Here is a 27,171-nt window from a genome sequence, read left to right as displayed (position 1 = left end):
ACTAAAAATAATAAATAATTTTTAAAATAAAGGTATACAGATTGAAATAAAGGAAGTAATACTGTATTTGCAGATGACATTATAGTTTATATAGAAAGTTATAAGGAATTTACAATAAAATCTATAGAACAAATATGTGATTTTATCATGTTTATAAGATACAAGGGCAATATACCAATATTAATTACATTTTTATGTGTTATGAAACAATTTGAAAATGAAATAATAAATTGTATTATTAATACTAGTATAAAAATGAAAGCATGTAGGGATAAATTTAACAAAATATGTGCAATATCAGTATCTTGAAAACTACAAAATATTGTTGAGAGGGATTTTTAAAGATCTAAATAAATGGCATGACATACCATGTTCATGGATCAAAAGACTCAATAGTGTTAAGATGTTAGTTGTCCCTAATTTACTTTACAGATTCAAAGCATTCCTATTAAAGTCCTAACGGCTTTTTTTTTTTAGAAAATAGCAAGTTGATTCTAAAATTTGTATGTAATGCAATAAATCTAGACTTGTCAAAATATTTTTTTGAAAAATAACAGCTATGAAATATTTATATTATATGATTTCCAGACTTGTTATAAAGCTATAGTAATACACAGGAACTCATATAAAGATAGATTGTTTGGATCAATGGAGAGGAATTGAAGATCCAGAAACAGACCTTCACATGTATGGTAAATTGATTTTCAACAAAAGTTACAAGATAAATCACTGAAGAAAGAAAAGTATTTTCAACATATGGTACTGGGATAACTGGATATCCACATGAAAAAAAGTAAAACTCAACCTTCACCTAATAACCTACACAAAAATGAACTAGAAATGGATCATAGACCTATACATAAAAGCTAAAGTTACAATATTTCTAGACAAAAATCATAGCATAAAGTTGTCATGACTTTGAAGTAGGCAAATATTTCTTGAAAAAAACACAAAAAGCAAAAGCCCTAAAGAAAATAATTGCTAATTTAAAAATTTTTACCTTCTGCTTTTCAAAGTATATTATTGGCAAAATGAAAAGGTAAACCATAGACTAGAAGTAAATATTCTCAATACATGTATTTTACAAGGAATTTTATTCCAGATTATGTAAGGAACTCATTCCAGCTTAATAAGAAGAATATAATCCAATGAAACGTTGGTAAACATTTAAGATAGTTCACAAAGAATATATACCACAAAAAGATGCTGAACATCATTAGTCATAAGGGAAAAGTAAATTAAAGCCACACCATGAGATACTTTTATTATACATACTAGAATGATTAAAATTAAAAAGACACATTACCAAGTGTTGGTAAGGAATTGAAGCTAAAGGAACTCTCATACACTGTTGGTAGAAATAAAAAAACGGCACAAACACTTTGAAAAAGTTTGGCAGTTTCTTAAGAAGTTAAGCATGCCCTTACCATACATAAACTATGGCAATATCCTTTCTAGCCTCTATCTTGTGGACACATTAGACATTACTGTGTCTAGTAAATGTGCACAAGAAAACAAATTCAAGGATTCTCTTGATAGCATTGCCTGTAATAGTGAATAAATGGAAATAAACTGTTCCTTATTAGGGAGCTAACAAACTGTAGTTTATTCACACAGTGAAATGCTATACAAAAATTACAGTGAATAGACTACAGTTACATATATCAAGGTGGAGAAAGCTCATAAGAAAAAAGTTGAGTGAAAAAATTAATTGTAATAGGGTATGTATTATTTACACACATACATAAATAGTAAAAGCACAAAACACAAATGGACATTACACAAACTTCAAGTTAGTAGATATCTATGAGGTGAAGAGATGGGAGAAGAATGTAGGTGGGACATTATCTGTATCTGAAATGGTTTCTTTTAAAAAAAATAGAGATCTGAAGCAGATATGACAACATATTAATTTCAGTTTAATTTCAGTTGTAGAAACACAAGTGTTTATTATATTTTGAAAATTTCTCTCTGTGTGTGTGTGTTTCATAACGTAAAACAGGAAGAACCATCCTTAAAGAGAGGAGAAGGTCAGTCCAAGGAGTTTGGTTTGCTGAGCTCCACTCAAGAATTCATGGAGAAATCAAGTTCCATGTGGCTTCCATTGTGCCTTCCAGAAAAGAGCCAGAAAATACACCCAGGAGACCATGCCAGAGAGGAAGGTATAATATTCTGGAAACTGCACCCTCCTAGACTTGTACCTGCCACTTTCACTTCAGTTTCTGATGGCAATCAGCAGATTCTCAGAACCAAAAGGGCCTGCAGGATTGTCCTCAGAACATCAGTCAGGGACGTAAGGACTGGGAAGGCTGAGTTTCATTCTGCAGCCAGGTTTGGAGAGATAGCACCTGAGCAAAAAAGGGGATGGTCTCAGTTAATGAGGTGAGAGGAAACAGTATAATCCTGGTGTGGGGAAGAAGGAGAAGACATGAACTTAAAGAGGCCCTAATTCTACACAGATTACTGAGATGGCCTAATATATAACCACATTATCATAAGCACTTAGAGTCTTCTTCTGCATCCTGCCCTGTGTGAATATTTCAGAATTCTTTGAGAGCTGATCCAACACAGTAGCTCCTACGTTCCTTGACCTTCTTAATCCCACTGAACATTATTTCCATTCCTGTATGGCTGTATCTTACCTACATGTCATCATCTGGCTCTTCCTTCAGTGTGAAAACTTCAAACCTAGTGGCCCTTCTCTGCCAAAATAAGTGTACCAGGTCTTTTACTTTCTAATTCCCATTGAACTTGCTCTTCAATCCCACTCATGCCTCTAGGCTTGTGAATCCCTCATTTTCCTTTCATCTATCAACTACCTTTTAATTTCATTCTTCTACCAACCATAAAACCCACATTGATATCTTCAGTTATTCACTTGCAACTTCAACTCTTTTCTCCCATGTTCTTACTTGGCATTCTTTCCAAATTCATTCTGCAATCTATATTCTTTGTCCCTAAACATGTGTGGCTGAGAAGAGCCAGAGAAAATTTTATATCCATACAAACTGACATTATTGGAAATTTGTAATTTCCAATATGAAATGGTTTTCAATTCTGTTTAACAAACCTTTCCTTTGGCTTAGACAATTAACTGTCAATATTCCTTTAGAAGATATTCCAAACCCATCTTTCCTTAATCATTCTCTGAACCTGTAGCTTTCTACTTCACAAAGAATAAGAAGGTGTGAGTTAACTGTACCTGTGTCTAAACCCACAATGGGGTACTTTGTAATCTCTACAATCATATAACCCTCTGTTCAAGGTTTATCATTCCCATCTACTTTGGACCATTTTTCCTTCTCTCAGTCCTTCAGGATCAAAATCATTCTGTTTCCTGCCTTTATCCTTTTGATATATAAATATCTGCGAGGCTTTCCCATCTTAAAATCAAGCAAGCAAAAACATTTACAAAAAATCATCCACACTTCCCCATCCATTTTAAAGTGCTTCATTTCGTTTCTCATGGTCACGATTCAAATATATATGTTTTAAAAATTATAAAGTTTTCTAATATATATTTTTCTAATATAGAGATGTATTCTAATATATATAATTCATATACATGTATACATGACTGTGTGTGTGTGTCCTTCACTTCCGTATACCCCATGAGACACAGCTCATGGCTCTCAGTCTTTTACTACACCACTGAAAGTATTCTGGCAAGTCACCAATGACCTCCTATGTTCATATCCAGTGACCATTTTTCTGTCTTATTTACCTGTGCTTCCTACAATATTTGATACTACTGACAAACCTCCCCGCTTTCAAGGAATAATCCACTTCCTAGTGGTGTGACATTGTGATATAATAAGAAATATATACTTGGTCTCTACCCCCAGTTTCTGTCAAAGAGCTCCTAAAATCTTTGGAATTTCCTAGGCAATAAGGACTTCTTGTGTTTTAAAGAGGTGACTCTTGGTAAGTTCCTGGATGGAGGTTGGTTACCAGAAAGACCAAGTCCAGGACTAAAAGGTCGGGACTTTCAGCCCCACCGCTCGACTTCCAGGAAGGGGAGAAAGGCTGGAGATTGAGTTAAATAATAGATCACACCAACATCATGAAGCCGCCACAAAAATCCCTGAACTATAGGGTTCAGAGCAGTTCCAGGTTGTTGGACACATGAAGGTGCTGCGAGGGTGGTGTACGCAGAGAGGCTTGGAAGTTCTGTGCTTCTTCCCATACACTTTGCCCCAGGTAACTTTTCATTTCACTGTTCATCTGTGTCCTTTGTAATATGGTTTATAACAAACTAGTAGACATGTGTTTCCCCAAGCCATCCTAGGAAGTTATGGAACCCAAGTAGGGGATTGTGGGAACCCTGATTTAAAGCTGGAGGGTCAGAAGCAAAGGTCACAACCTGGGACTTGCAACTGAAATATGAAATGGGAGGCAGTCTTGTGGGTCTGAGTCCTTGACTTGTAGAGTCTGTGTTATCTCCAAGTAGATGGTGCCAGAATCCAGTTAAGTTGCAGGATATCCAGCTACACCTGGGTGTCAGAGAATTGGTTGAGAATGGGTGTGAGGGGGAAAAACCACACATTTTGGTGGCCAGGAGTAAACTATTGGTTGTTGAGTGAGAGTAGTAGAGTGGAGAAAAATGGAGAATATGGAAAAAGTTTTTCCATATTCACTTGGTTTCCTCCGTATCATGCTCCCCCAAAGCTTCTACTGTCTCTCTACCTTTGCACTCAGTGTCCTTTACTCAGGTCTCATTCAATGTTTGTCTCCTTAGTACTTGACTTTGACCCTCTTCTCTTCTCAATCTACAAACTCTACGTGGGTGAATGCAGTGACTGCCCCTATTCCCATGGCTTTCACACTACCTCAGTCCTGATAACTGTAAAAACTTGTACTGTATTTCCAATTCATATTTCCTTTCCTAAGCCCCAGGTCCTCATACATAGCCATTTGGTGGTCATCTACCATAGCAATACAAACTCAACATGTCTAAATCCATACCCTGTAGAATGTCTTTTCCTCCTAAATTCTCTGTTTTGCTTGGTGAAATTCCTGTCCTCTCAAATTCCAATTCCAGCAAGCTGGAATTTAACTTCTCCTTTTCCCTCCATGTACATCCAGTGAATAATCAAGACTTCTCTCAAGTATATCAAAGTATTTCTTGAAAGAGGCAGAAGAATTTAGTGGTAGAAAGAGGGTCACTTGAGCCAAACTGCATGGATTTGAAAGCTAGTTTTGCTACTTACCAGTTGTTGACCTTGGTGATGTTACTTATTTTCTCTGTGCTTCAATGTCCTCATATATGAAAAAGGAATGATAATAATAGTACGTACTTCATAGAGTTGTTGAAGATTTAAACAAATACATAAAGAGCATCTAGAAAGGAGCCCACAATAATCATTTTGTAACTCATTATCATTATATTATTTTCTTGTAATTTTCACAGCCACATATCAATGCAGATATCCATCATTCCCTCCCTCAGTCTTCTATCCCTTCTCTCCTTTCGAGAAGGTTTAGGGGTTTTGGTACTGAGGTCTTGGAGTGAGAGTCATCAGGACTGTCTCATAGCAAGCAGCAAGGCAGGAATCCGAAGGCACTCATTATTTGGCTCCTGAGTGAATGCAGACTGGGAAGCAAAAGAAGGTACAAAAAGATGGGAGGGAAACAAGAAGAACTGAGTCTGAAGGGAAGGGCTGGCCACCCAAATTGGACTGAGATAAATGAAGAATGTTCAGAGGTGGAGCTGGAGATGTTCCCAAGGCAAAATATGAAATTGAATAGCGAGAAAATATGTTTCAGAGAAATAGTCTCCTAACTCAGTGCTCTGCAATCCATGCTGTATATTAATATCACCTGAGGAGCATTTATGACCTACTGAAGCCAAGGTGCAGCCCAGCCAGATTTAATCAGAATCTCAGGATTGAGGTCTCAATACCATGATTATTTTTTAATTCCCCGGGTAATTCTAACATGTGGCATGTGGCTAGGGTTGGGAATCAGTGTCCTAATTTTGATCACTTACTTCTCTAACAGCATCTCTACCTGTCATATATACACACAGGCATTTTGCACTTGTTTTTGTTAAGGCAGAGCTGGTCATGACATTATCTAGTCTAAAGCTCTTCACGGGCTCTTCATAATTCTATAGGACAAAAAAAAAATTGCAATTCCATAGCATATAAAAAGCCTTTCCTGATTATAGCCTTCTCTAATTCCTCCTGGTTTTTGAGAGCCAATTGAGCATTTTTTTCCCCAGATTTGAGTTTAGTGATGTCACATTGGAAGTTTGAAATCAGCCATGATGGGGTATGTTTACACTATAGAAATTGGCATGCTAAAAATCAGGGTTCCCCCAACCCCACCCCAAAAAGCTGGCTGTTAAAATTTTACCACCTCATCACTGCTTTCTCTCACATTTTCCACATTGAAATGTTAGACATACTCTACTGAAATGTTAGACAACTTGAACTTTCTAGAACATGGCCTTTCAGAAGCTGTTCCTTCTACTTATAATATTTTTGTCTTTTTTTTATTAACCATGCACATTTCTATTACCCTTCAAGTCTCAATTGAAATATCACCCTCCCTGTGAATGCTCTCCCATCCACTCCAAGAAGAGTGGGTCTCTTCCTTCCCTGTTACTGCTACACATCATTGGTGTGATATTTAATGATTGTGTTTTGCTGCATGTAATAACCTGAATTGCTTGTGTACTTACATGGTTTTTTTCCCCATCATACTGTGAACCCCTTCTTGTCAAGGACCATCTCTCTGTCATCTTTGGATCTCTATTAACCTATTATAGTGCCTGGCATATAGTAGATACTCAATAATTGTTTCTTCAATGAATAAATGGGAGGATGAATGAATAAACCCATTGGAGGGGAATATTCAGAACAAAGAGCTTGGAGCAATACTGAAATGCCTCGTTTTGGAGGGCATTTAATGCCAGATTTGGACTTCATTTTATAGTAAATGGAGAACCACTGAAGTTTTTCTGACAAGCGAAGTGACCTGTAACAAGCCATGTTTAGGATGTTTAGACTGACAGTGGTGTTCAGAGGGAACTGAGAGAAGAGGAATCAGAGAAAAGAACTCTGGTCAAGGGGATCAGAAATTGAATAGGTGGAAATGTAGAGTCAGACGGTGGGCTCAGCAGAGGCACACCTACCAGTCACTGGCATCCTGGGGTGAGTATGGGGGAGAATTAATGTGATAGTGAGAAACCCAGAAATAATAACGAGAATTTGGTTTGCTTGCCCCGAAGAATAGAAAATGTAAAGACACATGATGGCTCTCTTCAAATCTTTGACAACTACTCCCAGGGGAACAGAAATTAGCCAATTTATTTCTGTATTCTGAGTTGCCCAGAGGTCAGATCTAAGACAAATATAAGGAAGACTTTTTTTAATCCATTAGACATGTCTAAAAATGGAGCAAGCTGCCTAAAGAAGTAGTGAGTACCTTGTCACAGGAAATGATCAAGCAGAGCAATTGGTAGGGTATGTTACAAAGGGAATCCAAGAATTAGACCAGGTAATTTTTCTGGCACTTAAGATTCTGCTGTTTTCTGCCGGATTCTGTCCCAGTGAATTTGAGATAACAGTGCAATTTTCAGGTACAGTGTCCAGGAGCTGGAGTTCCTGGACATAAAGCCAAGGAGACCTCTCAGGGACAAAACTGTACTCTGAGTGTTGGGTGCCCAAGCCCAGTACTGTTTACATTATACCATAGTTATCCCAAAGAAAACAGCCAGTGCCAAACAGTGTGGTGCTGTGTTGAGTCATCTCTGTGACTTTCCGAACACCAGGAGGGTGTCAGGAGGCCATGAAGAAAATGCCCTACAATAGCTTTCCTTCCCCTTCTTAGACTTAGAAGATGACCTCACTGTGTTTTCATCCAACAGTAGGGTGTTCCTCAAGTTCTCTCTTCTCCAGTGCAGGGTTTCTTCTGCCTTTACACCCTCAAAGGCCCTCTGTCTTGCGATGACATAGTCCTCCACATGTGTTCTTGGTCCCATTTCCTTTCTTCACCATCTGGGATCTTCCTCCATCTCTCTTGGTACCCAATCTTTTCTTTTTACTGGTTCTAAACATTTATAATTATTTTTATCCTAGAACAAAAAAGTTCCTAAAATTACTACTCAGCCTCTATTCACTCAAATTTGTAAAGTGGACGCTTTACTCTTGCTGCCCTTGACCTTGGCCACATCCTTGCACCTCACTCCTTTCTTATAGTCCAACTTAGACCCCAAGGTGCTTTTCTGAGAGACAACCTTGTAACACAGCAGAAACAGGATGTGATTTGAGATCAGAAGGCTCGGATCCATTTCTGGATCAGCCACTTACTATCCGAACCTCCCTTTCTTCATCACATTTGTTATGAGCCTCAGATGAGCTAATAGATGAGGAAGACGTTTTCTCCCCACGAATTGAAAAGCACTGTACAAATGTTAGTGTTAGTGAAACTGTTGTCACAGAGATGATCAGTGATGTCTTTCACCACCTGCTTCAAGGGCCTTTGCTCGGTTCTCCATCTCATACTGTCTTGGCCACATTTGAACTTGCTGTGCCCTCCTTTGTGAAACTCTTTACTTCCATGGTTTCCTTTTCATTTGTTTCTAAGAAATTAACATCTCATTTCCAGTTTCCTCTCTGGATTCTCTTTCTGCCTCAACATCCACATTCCTATAAGTTGTTTTCCCTTTTCTGCTGTTCCTCCTTCACTTCCAAGTGAAGGAATAATCACTCTTCCATGGATTCAACTATCTCTTCTAGATGCATAATCCATTCACATTTATCTCCCAAGTTATGGTCCCTGATTTGAAACCCTGCTGGATTTCTCCTCTGGTTTTCCTGCCAGGATCTCAAACTCTTTATTGTTGTCACAAGATAAATCAATGCATCTTTGTAGAGCCTCTGACAAAGTGGTTTGAGAAGGCCAGAGACTGAAATATTATTGGCCAGCCCTGCAAAGGAGTGCACTTATCATCAGGGACCATCTCCCAAATGCCAATCAGAGAGAACAATTCCTTTCATGTAAATTTTATGTTGTAAATTATAGTATCTGCATGCCAAGTAGAGGATGGTAATATTAACTCCCATGAGTCTCTGGGCATTGCTAAAGCATTTTATGAATTGACAACTCTCCCATGTTATCCATCTCTCTGGGTTCTAGATTCTTGGTTTTGGAAACTGTCAATGGCCAAAGTCTATAAGCTGAGCTCCTGGGTCCTTCCCAAAGCCTCCTTGATGGGTAAACAAGGTGATCATCAAAACAGTAATAAGACCAACTCTTACCAGATTTTTTTTTCCTGGTCTGAGCCAAGGGAAACCACCCATGTAGTCCAACTGGCCCAGAAATTCTGTCCTTTTAATATTTTGAGTTGTATTAAACTATAAAAAATCCTTTCTTTATATCATAGCAAATACATGTGATCTATCTGTGTTTCCCTCTACTGGTCTCTCTATGTTAGTGGTAGATGTTTAGTAAATGTTAGTTTTCTTTCCCTATTTCCCTTTTCTCTATCAGACTGCCAGAGCCATGAGGGCAGGGACTTAGTATTTCTCAGTTTTGTACCCCTAATGCCATGCCTTATTCATCCAGCCATGCACACACACACACACACATACACACACACACACACACAGAGTTAAATTGAGCTTATTTGTATAAAATATCTAGGTGGGTGGTGTGGGAATATCCAATTTTTAAATAGGATCAAGAAGGATAAGGTATGATGCCTTTTGCACTGACTGGTGGGGCATACTATACGTATAATATATCATGGTTGTGTCTGAATGTAGCACTTCTGATTCCCAACCTGTAGCTCCAGAGAACCTTCTCTAGTCTCATCATCTTGTTGTCTGACCCCTTAGGGTTGACCAGGACCCAGTCCCTACTTGCCCCTCAGTATGGCCAGGTAACTGGCAAATGGTGGTGTGCTGGAGGCGGCTCTCATAGGCTAGTGAGGATCCATTGTACACATCTCTTCCCAAATCTGCATGAAGGGATATCACGTTGGCAGCTTTAAACTGGCAATGTGGGAGTATTTACACCATGGTAACTGGCAACCACTGAAAATCAGGGTTTTCTTTTCCCCCAGAGAGCTGGCTGTAAAACATTTACTGCCACACCATTGTTGTCAACATTATTCCTTGTTCATCTCTTTGTATGACTGGCTTCTTCTAATCCATAAAGTTCAGCTCAGATACCACCTTTTCTGAGAGATATTTTTATTCCAAGTTACCCCCACTCCCTTCACTTTCTATTATATCATTCACTCTTTGCTTCAGAGGGTATATTTCAATCTGTAACTATCTTGTGCATGTATTTCGTGTACTGGTTTACTGTTCATCTTCCTCACTAGAAACCTTATCTTGTCTCATTCACTGCTGTATTTTCAGCATCCAGTGCAGGCTCAGGCACATAGTTTGTGCTTCAAAAATATCTGCCTGAAGAAAAAATAAAAACAATAAATGATTCTAACATCTCAGTCATCAAAGATGAAAAATACAATAGTTTATATACTTGCGTGTGTCTCCCAGTACATTCTGAGTGTTTCGAGTTTGATTTTCAACGTATTCCCAGGACCTAGCCCAGTGCCTGGAACATAGTAGGGGATCATTAAATTTTGAATAAATGTAACATTAGGGACCAGCCAACTCATGCAAGTTTCCCTGTAACACCCCAGAGAACTCCATTCCTTCACCTTCATCGACAAGATAAAAACACTACTGTTTTCTTCTGAGAAAGCAAAACCTCAAGGCAGGAGTTTGTCCTCACCAGCACTGCTGGAAAGACTGGGGTGGTATCAATTTATCTTATCCAACCTGTATTTTTCTTCTCTGACTGGGTCAGAGCAATTCATTATGTCACCCTTAGGCAAGTCCCCTAATGGGAATGAGAGAGGCCATGGCCCCGTCTCTTCCAGTGGGCTGCAGCAGAGATAGCTTTCCTTGCATGGATGAATAGCTGTAAGCCACCTTTGCCCCAGCCTCCTGGAGAAGGCAAAAGAAGTTTTCTAAATGTTTTCCTGCCACGCGGATCACTGAATTATGCATGAGGCCAAACCTAGGGAACAGCAAATCGTTGTGGGATGGAGGGAAAGTGTTCATCCAGAAAGGGAAATCGAAACCTTACTTGCCTCCTCCTCGGGATGGCTTCCCTCAATTGATAAGTAGTGTTATATTATTCCACATCTTTAATAGATTATCGATGCATTTGGCAATGATATAATCCTGGTGTCAAGAGTAATTCTTTCTTTTTAGTATGCTGCACTTACTACACTCAGGCGAGGCAGCTTGGACACAGAGCCTGGCTGGCTGATCCAAGTCAAATCAGTTAGATCCAGGACTTCTCTGGGCATTGATGAGCGGGATGAAAAAAAGATGCATATTCATGATTTGTCTCAAAAGCAGGAGAGACCATAAGACAGTGAGTCTACAGGAGTCTTCTGGTGATACAGGTGAGAAGGCCTGTTTCTTTCATCTTTGCATGAAAGATGCCAAGTATCTTGCCACCATGGCCATAGTACTCAATATAGGGCTGTGCTATCCACCAGTGGCAAGCAGTGCTGCTCTCAGCTGAAAAAATGGAAGGATCATCTTCATCTCAGTTGGTACTGCATTCCCAGCAATGTTTTCTCCCCTGTCTCAGTTCTTTTCCAATGGGTAGTCGTGCTTCTGGCCCAGAGGACGCCAGCCATTTCATAAGGCAGAAGTACCTCTAAATACCCCAAATTACACACTCAGGAGTGGAGTAGGGATGGATCTGGAATCTTTGGATATGGATCTTGGACAGACAACAAAATCCTTAAACTGAGCAGAGAGGGTCATCGAGGTCAGCTGCTTGCATCTCAAGAAATTCCAGCAAACCTTGAAAAGCAGAGGAGGAGCAGCCTAGTTAAAGATCTACCAGCCAGGCTTTATATTATTCAGAAAAGCATGATCTTGCAATAAAAAATTCTTTTTCTGGAAAGTCACAACCTTCCCACTCACCTCCTGTATAGTGGAATGAGTATTGGAATTGAAGTAAGAATATATATATATATATATATATATATATATATGTGTGTGTGTGTGTGTGTGTGTGTGTGTGTGTGTTGAGTACTGGATTGGCCATTTTTCAAAGCTATGTGACCTTGGTTGCTTAGTCTCTCTTAACCTTATTTATTCCACCAGTCAAATGGGAACAATTGTAGATACCCTACACTACGCACAGTTTTGTGAGGGACAAATAAAATGAGATGATATAAATGGAAGCCATTTGTAGCCAAGTGCTATATGAACTTCAGGGACATTTGATCTGCCAGCACCCTTCGCTTCTTCTAGGAAGTGTCCTCTTCTTCTTGGAAATGTTTATCTCCTAAAAGGAACCATGTGGTTTAAATAAAGGCTGCCATGTTGTTACTCCATGTTGGGTATCTTTCCAAAGCCAGGCCAGTCATGGCCACTCCTGTCCTAGCTGTCATCATTGAATGGGATGGCTCTGAGGTGGGCATCTAAACTCCAGTGAGGCATTCAGAACCCTTCCCCAAGGGTTTCCATCTTTCTATAAGAAGAGTGCGAAGCAGTTCTCTCTGGGGGTAGAAGCTGTGAGATGGGAGGCATGGAGGTTGTTGGTCGTTCTGTTCCCTAATGCACAGAGGAAGCCTGCTGCTGAGGGAGAAAATGAAGCTGCACAGAGAGAAAATGAACAGACAGAGATGAAACACAGAGTTACCACGATATATCTGGTTCAGATTTTCCTGTGGGTCCAAATGAATCCTTTCTTGTCCTATGGCTTGGAAGGATATTATTTCAGCATCCTTCAAATACGTTCCTCTTTTTGCCTAAGCCAGTTTCAATTTTATGTTTGTCACTTACAACTGAAAGAAGCTCCACAGAGAGGCAGTCATTCATTATTTTGGTTCTTAGTTCCAGGTGGGTCGTAGATCTCACATCCTGATCTCTCTGCCTTACTATTCACAGACCTCATTCTCCAAGGTCATTGCACTTGCCTTGTCCTTTATTCACACTGTGTGAGTTTTTCCCACGTTCCAGGGACCCTCCCAAGCTTCTGGGTCTGCATATACTCTAACAAAAACAATTGGATATTATCCTGAGGAAACTCACTCAAGTACCATGCCTATAAAAGCACTTGATTAGAAGGCCAAGTCCACGTATTTACTCTGATGCATCTAATTATTTGTTTTATTTTCTATAGCATGCATTTATGTAGAAATTGTCAAATATTTTGTGGAATGGGGTAGGTTAGGCTATAACTCACTAAAAATTGCTAAGTTTTTACTGTCAGCTTAGAACTATTGGGAAAAAAACAAAAATAAGACATGCCCCTGCCCTTGAAATGCGTATAGTCTTGCTGAGCAAACAACGAAAAGCTAGAGAACAAGTCAGAAAAATCAAACCTGGCAAATTATGAGACACAGATAAGTGTTTCAAACAATCACAGAAGGTAAGTCTTTGATAGACTAGGCTGTATAGGGTAGAATTCCTATGAGGTGTAATCTGTTGGAATTGTTTTGTTAGACCTACAGAGTATTTAATAGTTTTAAAATTGGTGCTCATTACTTAAAACCAGATTTCATACGTTGTAAAAACGTGTTTCTGGGCCAGGCGCGGTGACTCACGCCTGTAATCTCAGCACTTTGGGAGGCCAAGGCGGGTGGATCACGAGGTCAGGAGTTCAAGACTAGCCTGGCCAACATGGTGAAATCCCGTTTCTACTAAAAATACAAAAATTAGCTGGGCGTGGTGGCATGTGCCTGTAATCCCAGTTACTTGGAAGGCTGAGGCAGATAATTGCTTGAACCCGTGAGGCAGAGTTTGCAGTGAACCAAGATGGCGCCACTGCACTCCAGCCTGGGCGACAGAGCGCGACTCCATCTCAAAACAAACAAACAAACAAACAAAACATGTGTTTCTGGTTTCTTTTGATAAATGGGCGGACTTGATAACAATTCTCACTTGACAATAACCAGCTGGGCTGGAGTAGCTGCTCCCTTCTTCGGCCTGAGCGGGAACGCTCCAGTTACCTGACTGGCTTCATACCTTTGGGTTCCTCGGACTGGTTCCCAAAAGCATTTGAATTTGCTACCTGAGGCCCAAGTTGGAGCTCAAAAGGTCCCAGCTCCCCAGCAGCCGAAGGAGGAACTTCAGGACCAACACCTATCTAAGGTTGCTGCCTACCTTGACAAGCACCCAATTCATTATTTTAAAAGTGTCATTGAAAAGCATATCCCACACCGGCAGGTCTAGGCTGCATTCACCCACCACGCCACAGGTGAATTGAAGTCAGGGACAGGCTTCTCTGTAGGAACACAGAGGTGCAGGAAGCCTTCCTCAAGTCATCAGCTACCCAACACCCACCACTCCGAGCCTCAGATTTTCTTCAGAGCCTCTTCCTTCTTCTTCTCCTTCTTTTTAATGTCCACATTTTTTTTTCACTTTGTTGCATTTGAATGCAGATGATACAGAATGAAATTCCTTTGGCGGCTGTATGCGCGGGAGTGCGCAAAAGTATTTATGAATCCTAAATGAAGCTGGCTGCAGAGCCAAGGAGCTCCAGCAGAGCGCCGGCGTGTGTGCCCGCCGGAGTCTGATCTCTTACATGGGAAGCTGCGTTTGATATCTCATTTGTTGGCTGTGTTCCTCGCAAATCCGCGCGCTGTTTAACCCACTTTGCCACAGCAGAAAGAGACGCAGAAGAGGCTCGCTGAGCATGGGGAAGGCGGTCCCACAACAGTGCCCTGGAATGGTCAGAAAACAAAGAAAGCCGTGGGGCGTGTGGGACGTGCTGCCACCCTCTGGCTGGGTGTAGCACTGCATCCTGCTGGACCAAGGAAGTTCCCCCATCCCGTGGAGCCGGGGCCTCCCTGCTTCTAAACCTCTCTGAGGTCTCAGAATTGCAGGCGAGTCTGGACCGAGTTGGCTTTTATTGGGGCTCTTAGAAAAATCTGTGCTTTCCCTCTTTCTGGTTTCATAAGAAACTTCTCTTAGGCAAACCAAGATCCCCCTCCAACCTTGGCCTAGGAGAGACACAGCATGTAGCTGTGGCTGAATCCGCCGCTTTCTGCTAGATATTCAGCCCACGCATGACAAAGACTTTGGCAAAATGCTAGCAATCAGAAACCTGCTCTTCATAGACATAAAAGAGTCGGGACATAGGTCTCCCCAATAATGATAGTCTACATGCATTAGCATATATTTTCTTGAGAAGCGAACTACCAGAGTAAGTCCCTAAAAGCAATTCATTCTATTTACAGCTTTTCTGAAGCCCCCGAGAGGGAATCATCTTGGAGCACTGCAGATACCACACTGAAAATAGTGAAAAACATTCAATTTAGAAACAATTTTATCTTGATTTATCTTTTTTTTTTTTCCTTTGTGAGTCAGCCCACTGCTTCTGCTCCTTCTCTTACCTAAAAGTGGTTCCCTGCATGCCTCCTCCCCAGGTCATGAGGACAGGAATCGTGGTGTATCCCCACAATGTGGCCAGGGTAGCCAAGAAGGATACCCGATTTTGCCTCCTGGTGGGAAGGCCTCTGTCTCAGAACTGCAGAAGGATGAAGAGGGAGCCGGAAAACAGGAGCTGCACCAGGTGCAGCAGCAGCAGCACTGTTGCTTGCTACAATACACAGATTATTCTCCAGGAGGTAACTACAGCTCTTTAAAACACTGACAATGTGAATGTCATGTCCTATTACCCCATCCTCTGGGCTAATAATAAGATTTTGTAACCATGTCAACAGCAAGAGAAAGAGAGCAGGAAAGTATCCCTTTGATTACATAAAATGCCCAGGTACCTAGTACAGCCTTGTAAGTCACTCACTCATAGGTATGTGCTGCCTAAGAAAGGCATGAGGTGAGGCCAGGCCTTGCATCTCCAGCAAAGCCAAGGGTGCACCTGCAATCAGGGCTAGGTAAGTAGTAAGAACCTACTGTGTGCCCACAACGATGTTCAGAATCAGAAACAAACAGAGAACGGCCAGGTGCAGTGGCTCATGCCTGTAATTCCAGCACTTTGGGAGGCCAAGGCAGGCGGATCACTTGAGACTAGGATTTCAAGACCAGCCTAGGCAACATGGCGAAACCCCATCTCTCCAAAAAATACAAAAATCAGCCAGGCAGAGGTGCATGCCTGTAGTCCCCACTACTTGGGAGGCTGAGGCAGGAGGATTGCTTGAGCCCCAGAGGCAGAGGTTACAGTGAGCTGAGATTGTACCATTTGTACCACTCCAGACTGGGTGACAGAGCAAGACTCTGTAAAAAAAAAAAAAAAGAAAGAAGAAAGGAAAGAAAGAAAGGAAGGAAGGGAGGGAGGGAGGGAGGGAGGGAGGGAGGGAGGGAGGGAGGAAAGAAAGAGAAAAGAAAACCAGATAAATAAATAATAAAAATTCAGTTTCTGCTTCTGAGAGAAGTTAACAATTAAGTTAGAGATAAGCCCAAGTGTGGATTGTAAATACACTGGATTTAGACTCAGAAGACAGAAATCGAGATTCTCCCTCCTCCCTTAGCTGTGTGCTCTTGATGAGACAGTTTGTCTCCCTGAGCTTCGGGCTCCTCAGTTGCAAAATGTGGGTGATAATACCTAGTCCTACATGCCTCACACACTTCTCATGAGGATGAAATAAAAAATGCAGTCGTTTCTAAATCAATAGTGCAATCCTTTTTAAAACAAAAAAAAATTTGTATGTGAAACTCTAAAATGAAACACAGATCAAGAGCTGAGCTGCTGTAGTTAGAGGGGGCAGGGACATAAGTGTGAGGCTTATGTCCTGAGGGTGAGCCACCTCCTCAGCCTTTCTATGTTCCCAGAGTGGCCCTGGGGGCGCCCAGGAGTACCCTATAGCTCTGAGCAGCATAATGTGAGGACCAGAGAAGAAATGCTTTGAAATAATGTATTATTATAATTATCAAGAATAATACAAACTGGTCATTCACAGAGGTAATTGTAGAAATGGAGAGAAGGGAGAGATCAATGGGAGCTTCAGTGGTTAAATAGTAGTAGGACCCATGCTGCTCCATAGAGAATAGCAAGCATCTGGGTAGGCAGAGAGGAGTAGGGAGAGGATTCCAGTGGGGGGCATGGACGTGAGCAATGGCATGGACATGAGATGAGAACTCATGTGTGCTCTTCAGGGACAAGGAAAGAGCCAACCTTGTGAGAGCAGAGCCTGTGTGTACTGTGGTAGTGGGGTGTGGATGTGCTTAAGGCTGGCATCTTTAGGGTCAACATGATTCACATTGGGACCCCACAAGCAAGTACTATGGGAAGCCTGAACCAGGTAGGAGTAGGCTCGTGGGTGCCTGATTCTATTGTAGCTAGGCTAATTCATTGGCTTGAACTCTACCTGTTTGCTGGAGTCAAATTTCCTTCATCAAAGGTCATCTACTAACGACGATCCTTTGCTTTGGACTCTGTGATTCCTAATTACCGTCTCACAGCTCTCCATGTGTCCTGCTTGTCTCTGTCACTAACTGATGTAGATGGAGGTGTTTGCCCCCAGATGCAATGGAAGCATCCCCCTGAAAGTCCGTTTACTCAGAATTTCAAGTCTTCCTATACCCCCCATGGGACACACCCACTGAGGTACCTCTTTAGGTCCTTGTGCCCCTGGGAAGGGCTGTCCGGCCTGGCCTTCTCTGCTGAATCCTCTCAGTCCCCAAGGATGACTGACCTTCTCTGCTTGTCTCAGAACACCTTGTTGTCTTGTCCTCTTTGAAATGCCTGACAGCAGCAAATGCTTGGGTCTAAAAGCAAAATAATGAAATCAAATGAAAGCTCCCCAATTTCTCAGTTGCTTGTCCTTGGTCTGGTGTGGTGTACGGCATGCATTATTCAGAGAGAAGCAGCTGCATTACCTGAAGCAGAAATTCTGTTTTTCAGGCACCTGTCTGGAGGGATGGCTGGAGTGGAGCTGATGGCACTGCCCAGGAGCCTGGGAGTGCTTGGTGGTAGAGGAGAGTCCAGCTTTTGCATTGCATTTGAGGAGGTCGTCAAAGTAGCTGCCTAGTCAAGAGAAAGGTCACTTTAGTAAGTGAGCCCAGTTTGAGAGAAGGGAAGCCCAGACAGTCCAGACATCTATGAAGGGAGCCCGCAGGAAAGATTACAGGAGAACGTATGCAGACTCTCTGGATGAAGGGGCTTCTAGTTGTTCAGAAGACCCTCAAATATATGGCCTGTACTGCAAATCATCCCCCACGAATGCATCAAATACATGAAGATAATATGAATAGGATATAGAATATCTTCTAAATAAGAAAGGTATGAAAATCCATGTGGGTGTGTATGGAGTGAGAAGGACAGGGTCAGATTCATGGTAGTGGATTGTACTGTTGCTCTAGGATATTCACTTTTTCCCCTTGAGAGCATTGTGCACCCATGCTGCTTCCCTGTGGCTTGTGGTGGCCTTTAGAAAATGGAGTATATAGCCGGGCACGGTGCCTCACACCTGTAACTCCAGCACTTTGGGAAGCCAAGGCAGGCAGATCACGAGGTCAGGAGATCCAGACCATCCTGGCCAACATGATGAAACCCCATCTCTACTAAAATACAAAAATTAGCTAGGCGTAGTGGTGGGTGCCTGTAATCCCAGCTACTCAGGAAACCGAGGCAGGGGAATCACTTGAACCTAGGAGGCGGATGTTGCAGTGAGCCGAGATAGCGCCACTGCACTCCAGCCTGGCGACAGAGCAAGACTCCGTCTCAAACAAACAAACAAACAAACAAGAAAATGGAGTATATTCCACGCCCCCACCTCCTGCCCCTGTGTGCCAGCTCCCCACACCCTTGTCAAGCTTGGCCATGTGACTTACTTGGATTCATGGAATATGAGTCAGTTCAGAAGCTACAAGGAGTATGGTGTGTTCGGCCATTTCTCTTGCTCAGTTCTTTCTATCATCAGATCAGCAGGTCCCAAATTAGGGGCTGCCCTTTCAGCCTAAGTCCCTGAATGAGAAGACTCATGAAGCACATCTGCAGCTGCCAACATGCTCTGTGAACAAGAAATAAATGCTTGTAAGATATAAGCCACTAAGATTTTAGGGGTTGTTTGTTACCATAGCAAAACTGGCTAACATAGTTAATGTCAATCAATGATGAGGAAATTAATCATGTCTGCCTTGAGTTAAGCTTTTTTAAACTTGATTTGTTTATTTAATTGATTGTTGTCATCTTCACTTGCGGTGAATAGCATTGATAAATAAGAGGGGCTGTTTGCTTTAATGAATCCTTGGGGGAGTGTTGTTGATTTTTACAGAACACACATATTAGAATTTGACAGGTCCGGGCCGGGCGCGGTGGCTCAAGCCTGTAATCCCAGCACTTTGGGAGGCCAAGACGGGTGGATCATGAGGTCAGGAGATCGAGACCATCCTGGCTAACACAGTGAAACCCCGTCTCTACTAAAAAATACAAAAAAAACTAGCCGGGTGAGGTGGCGGGCGCCTGTAGTCCCAGCTACTCGGGAGGCTGAGGCAGGAGAATGGCGTGGACCCGGGAGGCGGAGCTTGCAGTGAGCTGAGATCCGGCCACTGCACTCCAGCCTGGGAGACAGAGCGAGACTCTGTCTCAAAAAAAAAAAAAAAAAGAATTTGACAGGTCCTATGGCTGGGCGTCTAGCTGGGTTTCCCTTCATTAGTGGTTGATGAGGTCTAAATGTAGCATAGACTTGGCCGTTTTCTGTCCTCAACCTGTGCAGAACACGTTCCCACTAGCCCTTCCCTGGAATCCTACCTACTTTGTGTGCACCGCCTTCTTCAACTCCAATTCAGCGACTATTTAATGAAGCTCTCAGTATGCCCTGGGTCTTGGGAGTGTATCTCCATTATCTCATTTGGTTCTCCCAACAATGATAGGAGGTGTTATTGTTGCCGTAGTTCATTTAGGTTGCTATAACACAGTGCCTTTGATTGGGTAGCTTATAAACAACAAAAATATATTTCTCAAAGTTCTGGAGTCTGGGTGGGAAGTCTAACATCAAGGCAGATTTGGGGTGTGAGGAACGCTCGTTTCCTGCTTCATAGATGGTGCCTTCTCGTTGTGACCTCACGTGGCGGAAGGGGCTATCTAACTTATTGGGGATTCTTTTGCAAGGGCACTCATGGCAATCATAAGGGCTCTACTCTCATAACTTCATCACCATCTCCTAATACCATCTCCTTGGGAGCTCACATTTCAACATGTGAATTTTGGAGGGACATGAAGATTCAGGCCATAGCAATTGTTACATAGCTTTTGAAGAAAGCAAGGGTCCCAAGGGTCACCCAAGGGCACAAAGTTGGTAAAGGGAGATAAAGACTTTGACCTAGATTTCTTTATTTTTAGCCTAGTGCTGTCATCACCACACCAAGCCACATGGATCGAAGGTGTTCTGTGTCAGCTTAGTTTCTAGGATCAAATTTGCCAAAGTCTCGGGGACATGGGTTCATGGGCTCGTGGTAGGAAGGTAGGATGGAAGACAAGACCCTTTGTACCTTATACATTTATATTACAATGTATATTTTATTCCCCAACATAAATTCATTTAAATTCTATTCCTAGGACAGGCAGTCCAACAAGTTATGAGACTGAACTCTAGGTAGGTCCCACTTTTTGGGTGGGACTTCTGTGTCCTCTTGGAAGAAAAGCATTAGTGAAATTAAAAATAGATACCTCTGGAAGACAGCCAGTCTCCAAGGGGACTGTAATCATTGAAGAACATTCCCACTTTCAATTCTCTGAGAGTGGCAAGGGTGTTGTATTAACAACAACAACAACGATAATAGAACAATAGCTGTTGTGTCAACAAATATTTTACAAAATGCTTTCATATAAATTGCCCGTCTGCTGCTTGAGAAGGCCACTAAGATCCCCTTAAATGTACCCTGTCACCAGGCTGTTGACTGCCATCTGTCTGGGACTCAAGAATTCCAGGAGCAATGATGTTGAACTCCCCCTACTGCTGGGGTACAGATAGGCAGAGGCAAAGAGGCAGGCAATAAAGAGGTGAGCTTGTCCTTGCATTCCCATTCTTGTTTGGAAGGATTGAAAGATCCTCTCCATGAGCCTAAAAGAAGAGTGTTGGGTAGAAGACTCCATCAATACAAATATCACTAAGGCCTGGGTTAATATTAGAGGCTTACTCTCAACATACTGGTAACGATGTGCTGGTTCTATTGCATAAAGTCAGAAATACCTTATGCTGACCCCAGGACTCCTCCAGCCCCTCTCAGATAGAAATCAGTAGGGGGCAGTCCTAGCAGGACTTCATGGAGTCATCTAATTTCCCTCTTGCCTCTAGAAAAATAAAATGCCCCCTTGATAGGCTGGGAAGCCCGGCAGCAACTAAAGAGGCCTTTCCCTGTCCCTTGTACCATCAATTGACTGAACTATAGATTTGCCCTGGCTTCTTACAGGGACTTAGGGAGAAAAAGCAGTAGTTCTCGGTTTGCCGCTATATGACTCCCATACAATTTCAGCTCTTGGGAAGTTTTTGTGGGATCCACTATTTTCTCCCCAGCCAGCTGAATTACAAACCCATCTCCTTTAGGACAAAGGGGTCCCAGCAAGAGGGTGTGGATGACCCAGCACATGCTCAAGTTCATCACTAAGAAAAGTAAGTCTAACACACAGCCATGGGATGGAAGTCATATCTATCTGAGAAGGGTCAGCATGTTCCCTGGAGTCTGGCCTCAGGTCCTGCAAAGGGAAGGGTTTGAGAATGGACCTTGGAACAGCCAGATTTCCCCACTCAATGCAAACGAGAGAAAGAGGGGTGGAACATCTTGCTGTCTCTGGTTGCTTTCTGAATTGAAGCACACAGCCTGGAATGTTCTTCTAGAGTGGTGCTGAGGGCCTGAAGAAATGCATGGGTCCTACTGACTGTGCCCTAGCCCCTCTCCTTGGTTTTTCTGGACTGGGGGTCCACCCAGTCCCCTTGTTCTAGGTTCTGAGTACATCTCCTTCTAAGCTTCGTCACCCTGACATCTGCATTCTGGCCCACCCCTGCAGACTGACACGGTCAACAGAAATGAGGCACGCTCTTTGAAGAGCTATGATTCTTTCCTTGTGTAAGCTGCTTTGAGATCAAGCAGAGAATCACACATAGACCTGGTTTGTGAGTGTCTCACATTCTGAAAGCCTCAGTCTCTGAATCCTGATCCCTTTCCTTTCCACCCTCTTGTTTCCTTGGAATCCCGGGGAGTAAACAGGTAGCTGTCTGTTATACTGCCCCCTGCCGCCTGGCCTGCTCCCGCTGGGGAACCCCAGCTCTGCCATACCCCAAGTCTCAAGCTCTCTTCTGAGGGTTTCTTATGCATGGGTCTTTGTGCCAAACTCACCCTAGGCCTAACCTATCCTCTCGCGACAGCTACAGGACCAGGAGCAGACCTCAGACCCCAGGGTAGCCAATTTCCAGCCCGCCAGTGGTCTGTGTGTCAGTCAGGTTTTAAACCTTCCCAGCGAGTGGTGGCCAGTCCCAGATGGTGACTAGCCACATCTGTCGTGCTCTCCTTCAGAAGTCTGAATGTAAGAGGTACAGAGATTTGGCTGCTGAGTTCCTTGGTGATGGTAGAAGCCAGAGAAGCAAATGCCGAGAGTCGCCCAAGCTCTTCTGTGGAGGGATTCTAGGTCAGGGACAAGGCCTGCTGCTGGCGGCATGATCTGCTGACCTTGTCTCAAAAGCTGGTTGGCCCCTGAGCGGCTCCCAGGCCTGTTTTTTCATCAGGCTGCATTCCTGTGTTCTTGCAACAATCTCAGCAGCCTGAGTATATTTCTTTTTTCTTGAACCTAAAACTCACACAGAGAGCATCGCTGAGAAACCTGGATTTAGAAGGAAGAGCAAAAACAACTCATCAGAGCTTACATGGGCTCCTGCCAGTCTATTTCTTTTTGTGCCCCCTGTGACATAATCTGGAGCCTGTCTGAGCAACCCATCTGGGTCAGGTTGAGGGGTACGTCTGGCCCTGCCTTGAAAGCAGTGATCTGTGGGAGGTTTGAAGGACAGCAGGGGAAGAGGCCTTGCCTCTGCTGTTGTGTAGCAGATCCAGAAGAGGTCAAAGAAGGCCAGCAGGGTGGGAAGGGCTCCAATCCAAGAAGATGGCCCTTTCCCCTTCTCCAGCCACTCGAAGCAGAGGAAGGGGAGAGGTGGGAGAGCAAAGTGAGGATGGTGAGAGTTGTGGTGGGGGCTGGGGGTGGATGTGGTAGATGGGAGAAGGGAATAGGATCCCAACCTCCCCAGGTCTCTGACTCTTGGCTCGGGCCCAGTCAGACAGTGGGGAGATGCATTGAGTGGGTGCCCAATGTCTGGGCTGTTCTTCTTGCCTCTAAATTTGGCTTCTAGTCTGATGTCCTCACTTCACCCTCTCTGCAGCCAGAGCTGAGTCCGTCCCCCCCCGCCCCCCGCCGCCGCCCCGCCCCTGGGGAAGAAAGGAGCTTTGTCTGCCCCAGAAGTCTAGCATGCACAGCAGATGGAGAGGCAGGGGCTTTGAAGCCCACCTCCTTCAGGAAGCTTTCTCCGCTTAATTGCAGCAGGATGCTCTTTATTCTAAGTTGTACCACCAGGGAATGTGAGTTGGACTGCCCGACCAGGAGGACAGGAGCCCTGTCAGATTTGCTTAGTGACTGTCCCGAATGCTTAACACAATGTTTAGTCCAGGGAAGGGACTCACTAAATACTCATGGAAGGAAGAAAGGAAGATATAATTTCTTTTTAAAGCCAAAGTGCTTTTATTTTAATACACAACTTCCAGTATGTACAGGTAGATAGCAATGAACTGTGATGGAGGAATGGGAGAGGGTCCATGACTCTGCATCTGGGCTCCCTTTGTTTCTCTGCCACTGTCTCTAAGGAATCTCTGCATCCACATTCAGAGCCAAACCCACCCATTTTTCCAAATAAAGAAACTGAGGTCCCAAAGGCCTGTCTAAGCCAGAACAGGCACCCAGGCTATTGTATTTGTGCTCTGTGGAGACGATGAATTCACACAGGGTAGGTGCACAGAAGCATTGGATGAATGAAGCATTGGAGGGAGGGGGCAGGAGAGGGAGAATTGTTGATTCCCAGGCTGTGTGGGCCTGGCAAGAGTCATGAGCAACACCTGTGAGGAAGGATGCTGCACCAGAATCAAAGGCATTGTATTTAAATATTCCCCAAGTCATTTTGTGTATTTAAGTCTTAATTCATCTCCTCTAAATCTCTCCCGCTACATTAATGTGACGACTTTGACAGAAGATGAATAACATTATTAAAGAAGCTTGTGAGCAAATTTCACTCATAAAAATCTCTCATCCACTCACGTGCTCTGCAGTGCTCACTCCATGTTTGTTTCTGTTGACTTCCCAGGTGTCTGCTGCGCTGGGCCTCGGGTTGCTGCAGGAAGTCTGTGGGAGGGTCAGAGGAGGGAGGAGGATGCATTTCACACCCACTCTTAAATCTTTCCCTTTCGTTAAGAAAATAAATACATCATTTGAACCAAGAGTCTCCAGGAGTGCCAAGATTCAGGCTGGAGAGAAGGAGAAGGCAACGCAGAGCCTGCTTCAAGAAAAGCCTCCAGCAGGTGCACGGAATGGGAAGCACACACAGCAAGTAACCAGGGAGGGTGTCCTCCTTGGTGACCCGCAACTCAGGAGAGAAGGGATCCTAGCTACAAAGTCATCTTCTGGGGATTCCTCCCAACTGACGCTTTTCAAAATGCTGGCACAGGCCCAGCTGGAGACAGCTTTGGAAGCTGCCATCACATCCTGTTCCTCCTCCCAGAGCCCTGCTTGGCCTCGCTGGCTGGGGATTTATGCCCCTCTTTGCCAAGCCGCCCTGATGAATCGCTTCCAGGATGGCAGCGAAGTCAATGGTATTCATCTCACCGATGTCTCAACCTTCTCCTTTAAATCACTGCTCATGTTGGCAGCCGTTTGTTCTCTCCTGACAGCCTGGCCCAGGCCTGGCTGCTCCATTAGTGAGACTCCCAGCCAGAGAAGAGCCTGCAGGGCTTGGCAGGGACTAGAGGAGCCTCTGCAACCTTTCCCTCAAATGCCATCCCTTCTTTACCTGGCCAAGCTTTCATTTGGTCACCTGAAGTCTGGGAAGCCAACCCTAGAGCCCTAAAGGATTCCCGTCAGGCACACCTCTCACCTATCACTTACCGTATTATATAAAAAGTATCTGTTGATATTACCAGGCTATTAGTACTTCTAGGCCATGGACGTGCATGCTTCCTCTCAGTATTCCCAATGCCTAGTGGAGTGCCTGGCTCATAATAGGTACTCAGTGACTGTTTGATAACAAACTGTTTAAATTGTGGAGTGGATACAACCTCTTTGGAAAACTCTCTGGCAGTCTCTGCTGAAGCTAACCATACCTATGCTGTATGACTCACTGGAGCTTATATCCAACAAAAATGAGGGCTTGTGTCTACCAAAGACATGTACAAGAATGTTCATGGCAAACTTATTCCTATAGGCCTAAACTAAAAACTGCCCAAATGTCTATCAACAGTAAAATAGCCAAATAAATTACAGCTATGTTTATTCAATGATTCGATTGCATTTGTGTTAATGCAGCAATGAAAAAGGACAAAGTACTATTCATACAATATGGATGAATTTCACATTTAAAATGTCAAACAAAAGATGCCAGATACAGAAGGGAATATAGTGTATGATTACATTTATAAGAAATTCCAAGACATGCAAAAGTTATCTATGATAATTAGAGGTCAGAATAGTTATCTTGGAGGGGTGGATAGTGATAGTGGTGGTGGTTATTGACTGGGAGGAGATATGAGGAAGCCCTCTAGGGTATTGGAAATGTTCTAAATTTTGATCTGGGTGGTAGTTATACAGGTATACATATACAGTATACATATGTAAAATTTTTAGATATACAGTATACATATGTAAAAATTCATTGGGCTATACACTTATTACCTGTATACTTTACTGTATGTAAGTTAAATCTTATTAAAGATGGTAAAGAAAATCTGAAATGGCTCTCAATCATTTTGTAATCTGTGCCTCAATGTAGTCTCACACTACTGCGTATCTAAAACTAAACAAAACTATTACATTGAGTTGTCTCTATGTTTAAGATTATGAAAACAATTGACAAATGCATGTGCATTTTTTTAACTACTCAAGAGAATGCCCTCTGGAAATGTTAAACATATCACTCCCCGCTTCCCAACACCCTGAGTGCAAATAATCACATTCAAGAATATTTACTTCTTAGCACAAAAGAGATTCATTGCTTCCCAAGACCATGTCTCATTAGAGTGAGATTATAGGAACTAAGAATTAGTAGCTCATAAAGATACAGGAGTTAGGAGGGGTAGGAAGCTGTCATAGAGGAGAAGCAAAGGGGGCTTGTGTCCAAGAACCTCAGCATCCTTGAGAGGTCTGAATTCAAGGTCTGTCCCAAGAAGAGCAAAGGGCATAGAACATCCCTTATCTTATCTCAGCTTAGTTCCCTGAAAACTAAGCCATGTATGCCCTGTGAATCAGATGCTCTTGGATATACATGGGGCTGACAGCTTGAACCACTGCAATCAGTTTGGGTGAAGACAGGAGCTATGTGGGAACAAAGGGGACAAGGTGTCAAAGCCAGGTCCAAAGACAAGCGCTGGCACTCAGGAATGGTAATAAATGGAGCAACAAAGCTGCCAACAGCTCCTTGGCCTTAAAGCTTCAGCCTGGGAGCAAAATTCAAATATCTCAAGAAAGAGATCTGATTGGCCCTGATTGAGTCAGTTGCCTGTCCCTAGACCTATGTAGGCTGAGACCGGAGAGCAAGACCCGGTATTTTAAATGGCTGCTCCTGCATTAAACATGGGGACAGTGGATGCTAGGTGCTAGTGAATGGGCAGTTTCCTTAAAGGCAGGACTGAGCAGAGGCAATACAATAAATAACCTTTATAAGAAACCTAGAAAGCAAGTGGTTCTTTCTTATCTACAGTTGTAGGCAGAATCAGATAAACATTATTTTCCCCTAACACTGTGCCCATAAGATACCTATACTTGGTTGATGTAATCTATATATTAACTTCTGTTATGGTGAGAGTTTGTTCATAGTTTGACCTTGTTTTGTTTCTTCAGTCTGTTTGCCATTTGGCACCCTGATACCTCAATCTTGTTGTTTTGAGAATTTCTTGCCTGGATCCAGCATTCATTTACTTCAATCAGCTCCTAGGTGTTGAGTCTGCATTCCAAACTCAAGGGTATGATGGTGGA

General features: G+C 43.0%; 1 protein-coding gene and 1 long non-coding RNA gene across 3 annotated transcripts; one reads left to right on the top strand and one right to left on the bottom strand.

Annotated features, from left to right (window-relative positions):
• The first annotated feature begins 1,257 nt into the window (after positions 1 to 1,257).
• Positions 1,258 to 25,785, top strand: LOC139357600 (uncharacterized). Of its 2 annotated transcripts, none has more exons than XR_011611087.1 (2): positions 1,258 to 2,162; positions 24,401 to 25,785. XR_011611087.1 is itself a non-coding variant. In XM_071075621.1 (2 exons), the coding sequence occupies exons 1-2, from the start codon at positions 15,407 to 15,409 to the stop codon at positions 25,049 to 25,051; spliced, it is 867 nt and encodes a 288-aa protein (XP_070931722.1). In that variant the 5' UTR covers positions 15,080 to 15,406; the 3' UTR covers positions 25,052 to 25,785. The 2 variants fall into 2 exon arrangements, 1 of the variants encoding a protein (XP_070931722.1); XM_071075621.1 differs by lacking the exon at positions 1,258 to 2,162 and adding an exon at positions 15,080 to 15,622.
• LOC139357601 (uncharacterized) lies at positions 17,637 to 18,957 on the bottom strand. The gene is made up of 3 exons (XR_011611090.1): positions 18,786 to 18,957; positions 17,832 to 17,979; positions 17,637 to 17,720 (listed from the first exon to the last, which is right to left on the bottom strand). It is a non-coding gene; the product is annotated as an uncharacterized lncRNA (long non-coding RNA).
• Positions 25,786 to 27,171: the final 1,386 nt, after the last annotated feature.

This window comes from Macaca nemestrina, chromosome 12, assembly GCF_043159975.1.
Source record: "Macaca nemestrina isolate mMacNem1 chromosome 12, mMacNem.hap1, whole genome shotgun sequence".
NCBI lineage: Eukaryota > Metazoa > Chordata > Mammalia > Primates > Cercopithecidae > Macaca > Macaca nemestrina.
The sequence above is the reverse complement of the archived record's forward strand: the minus strand, read 5'-3'. Positions and strand labels throughout refer to the sequence as shown.

Excerpts from the sequence above, each read along its gene's own strand:
- LOC139357600 (XM_071075621.1), top strand. The coding sequence starts at position 15,407 with ATGCCTCCTCCCCAGGTCATGAGGACAGGAATCGTGGTGTATCCCCAC. Across the intron at positions 15,623-24,400 it reads CACAGATTATTCTCCAGGAG|AAAATAAATACATCATTTGA; the intron begins GTAACTACAGCT and ends CCTTTCGTTAAG.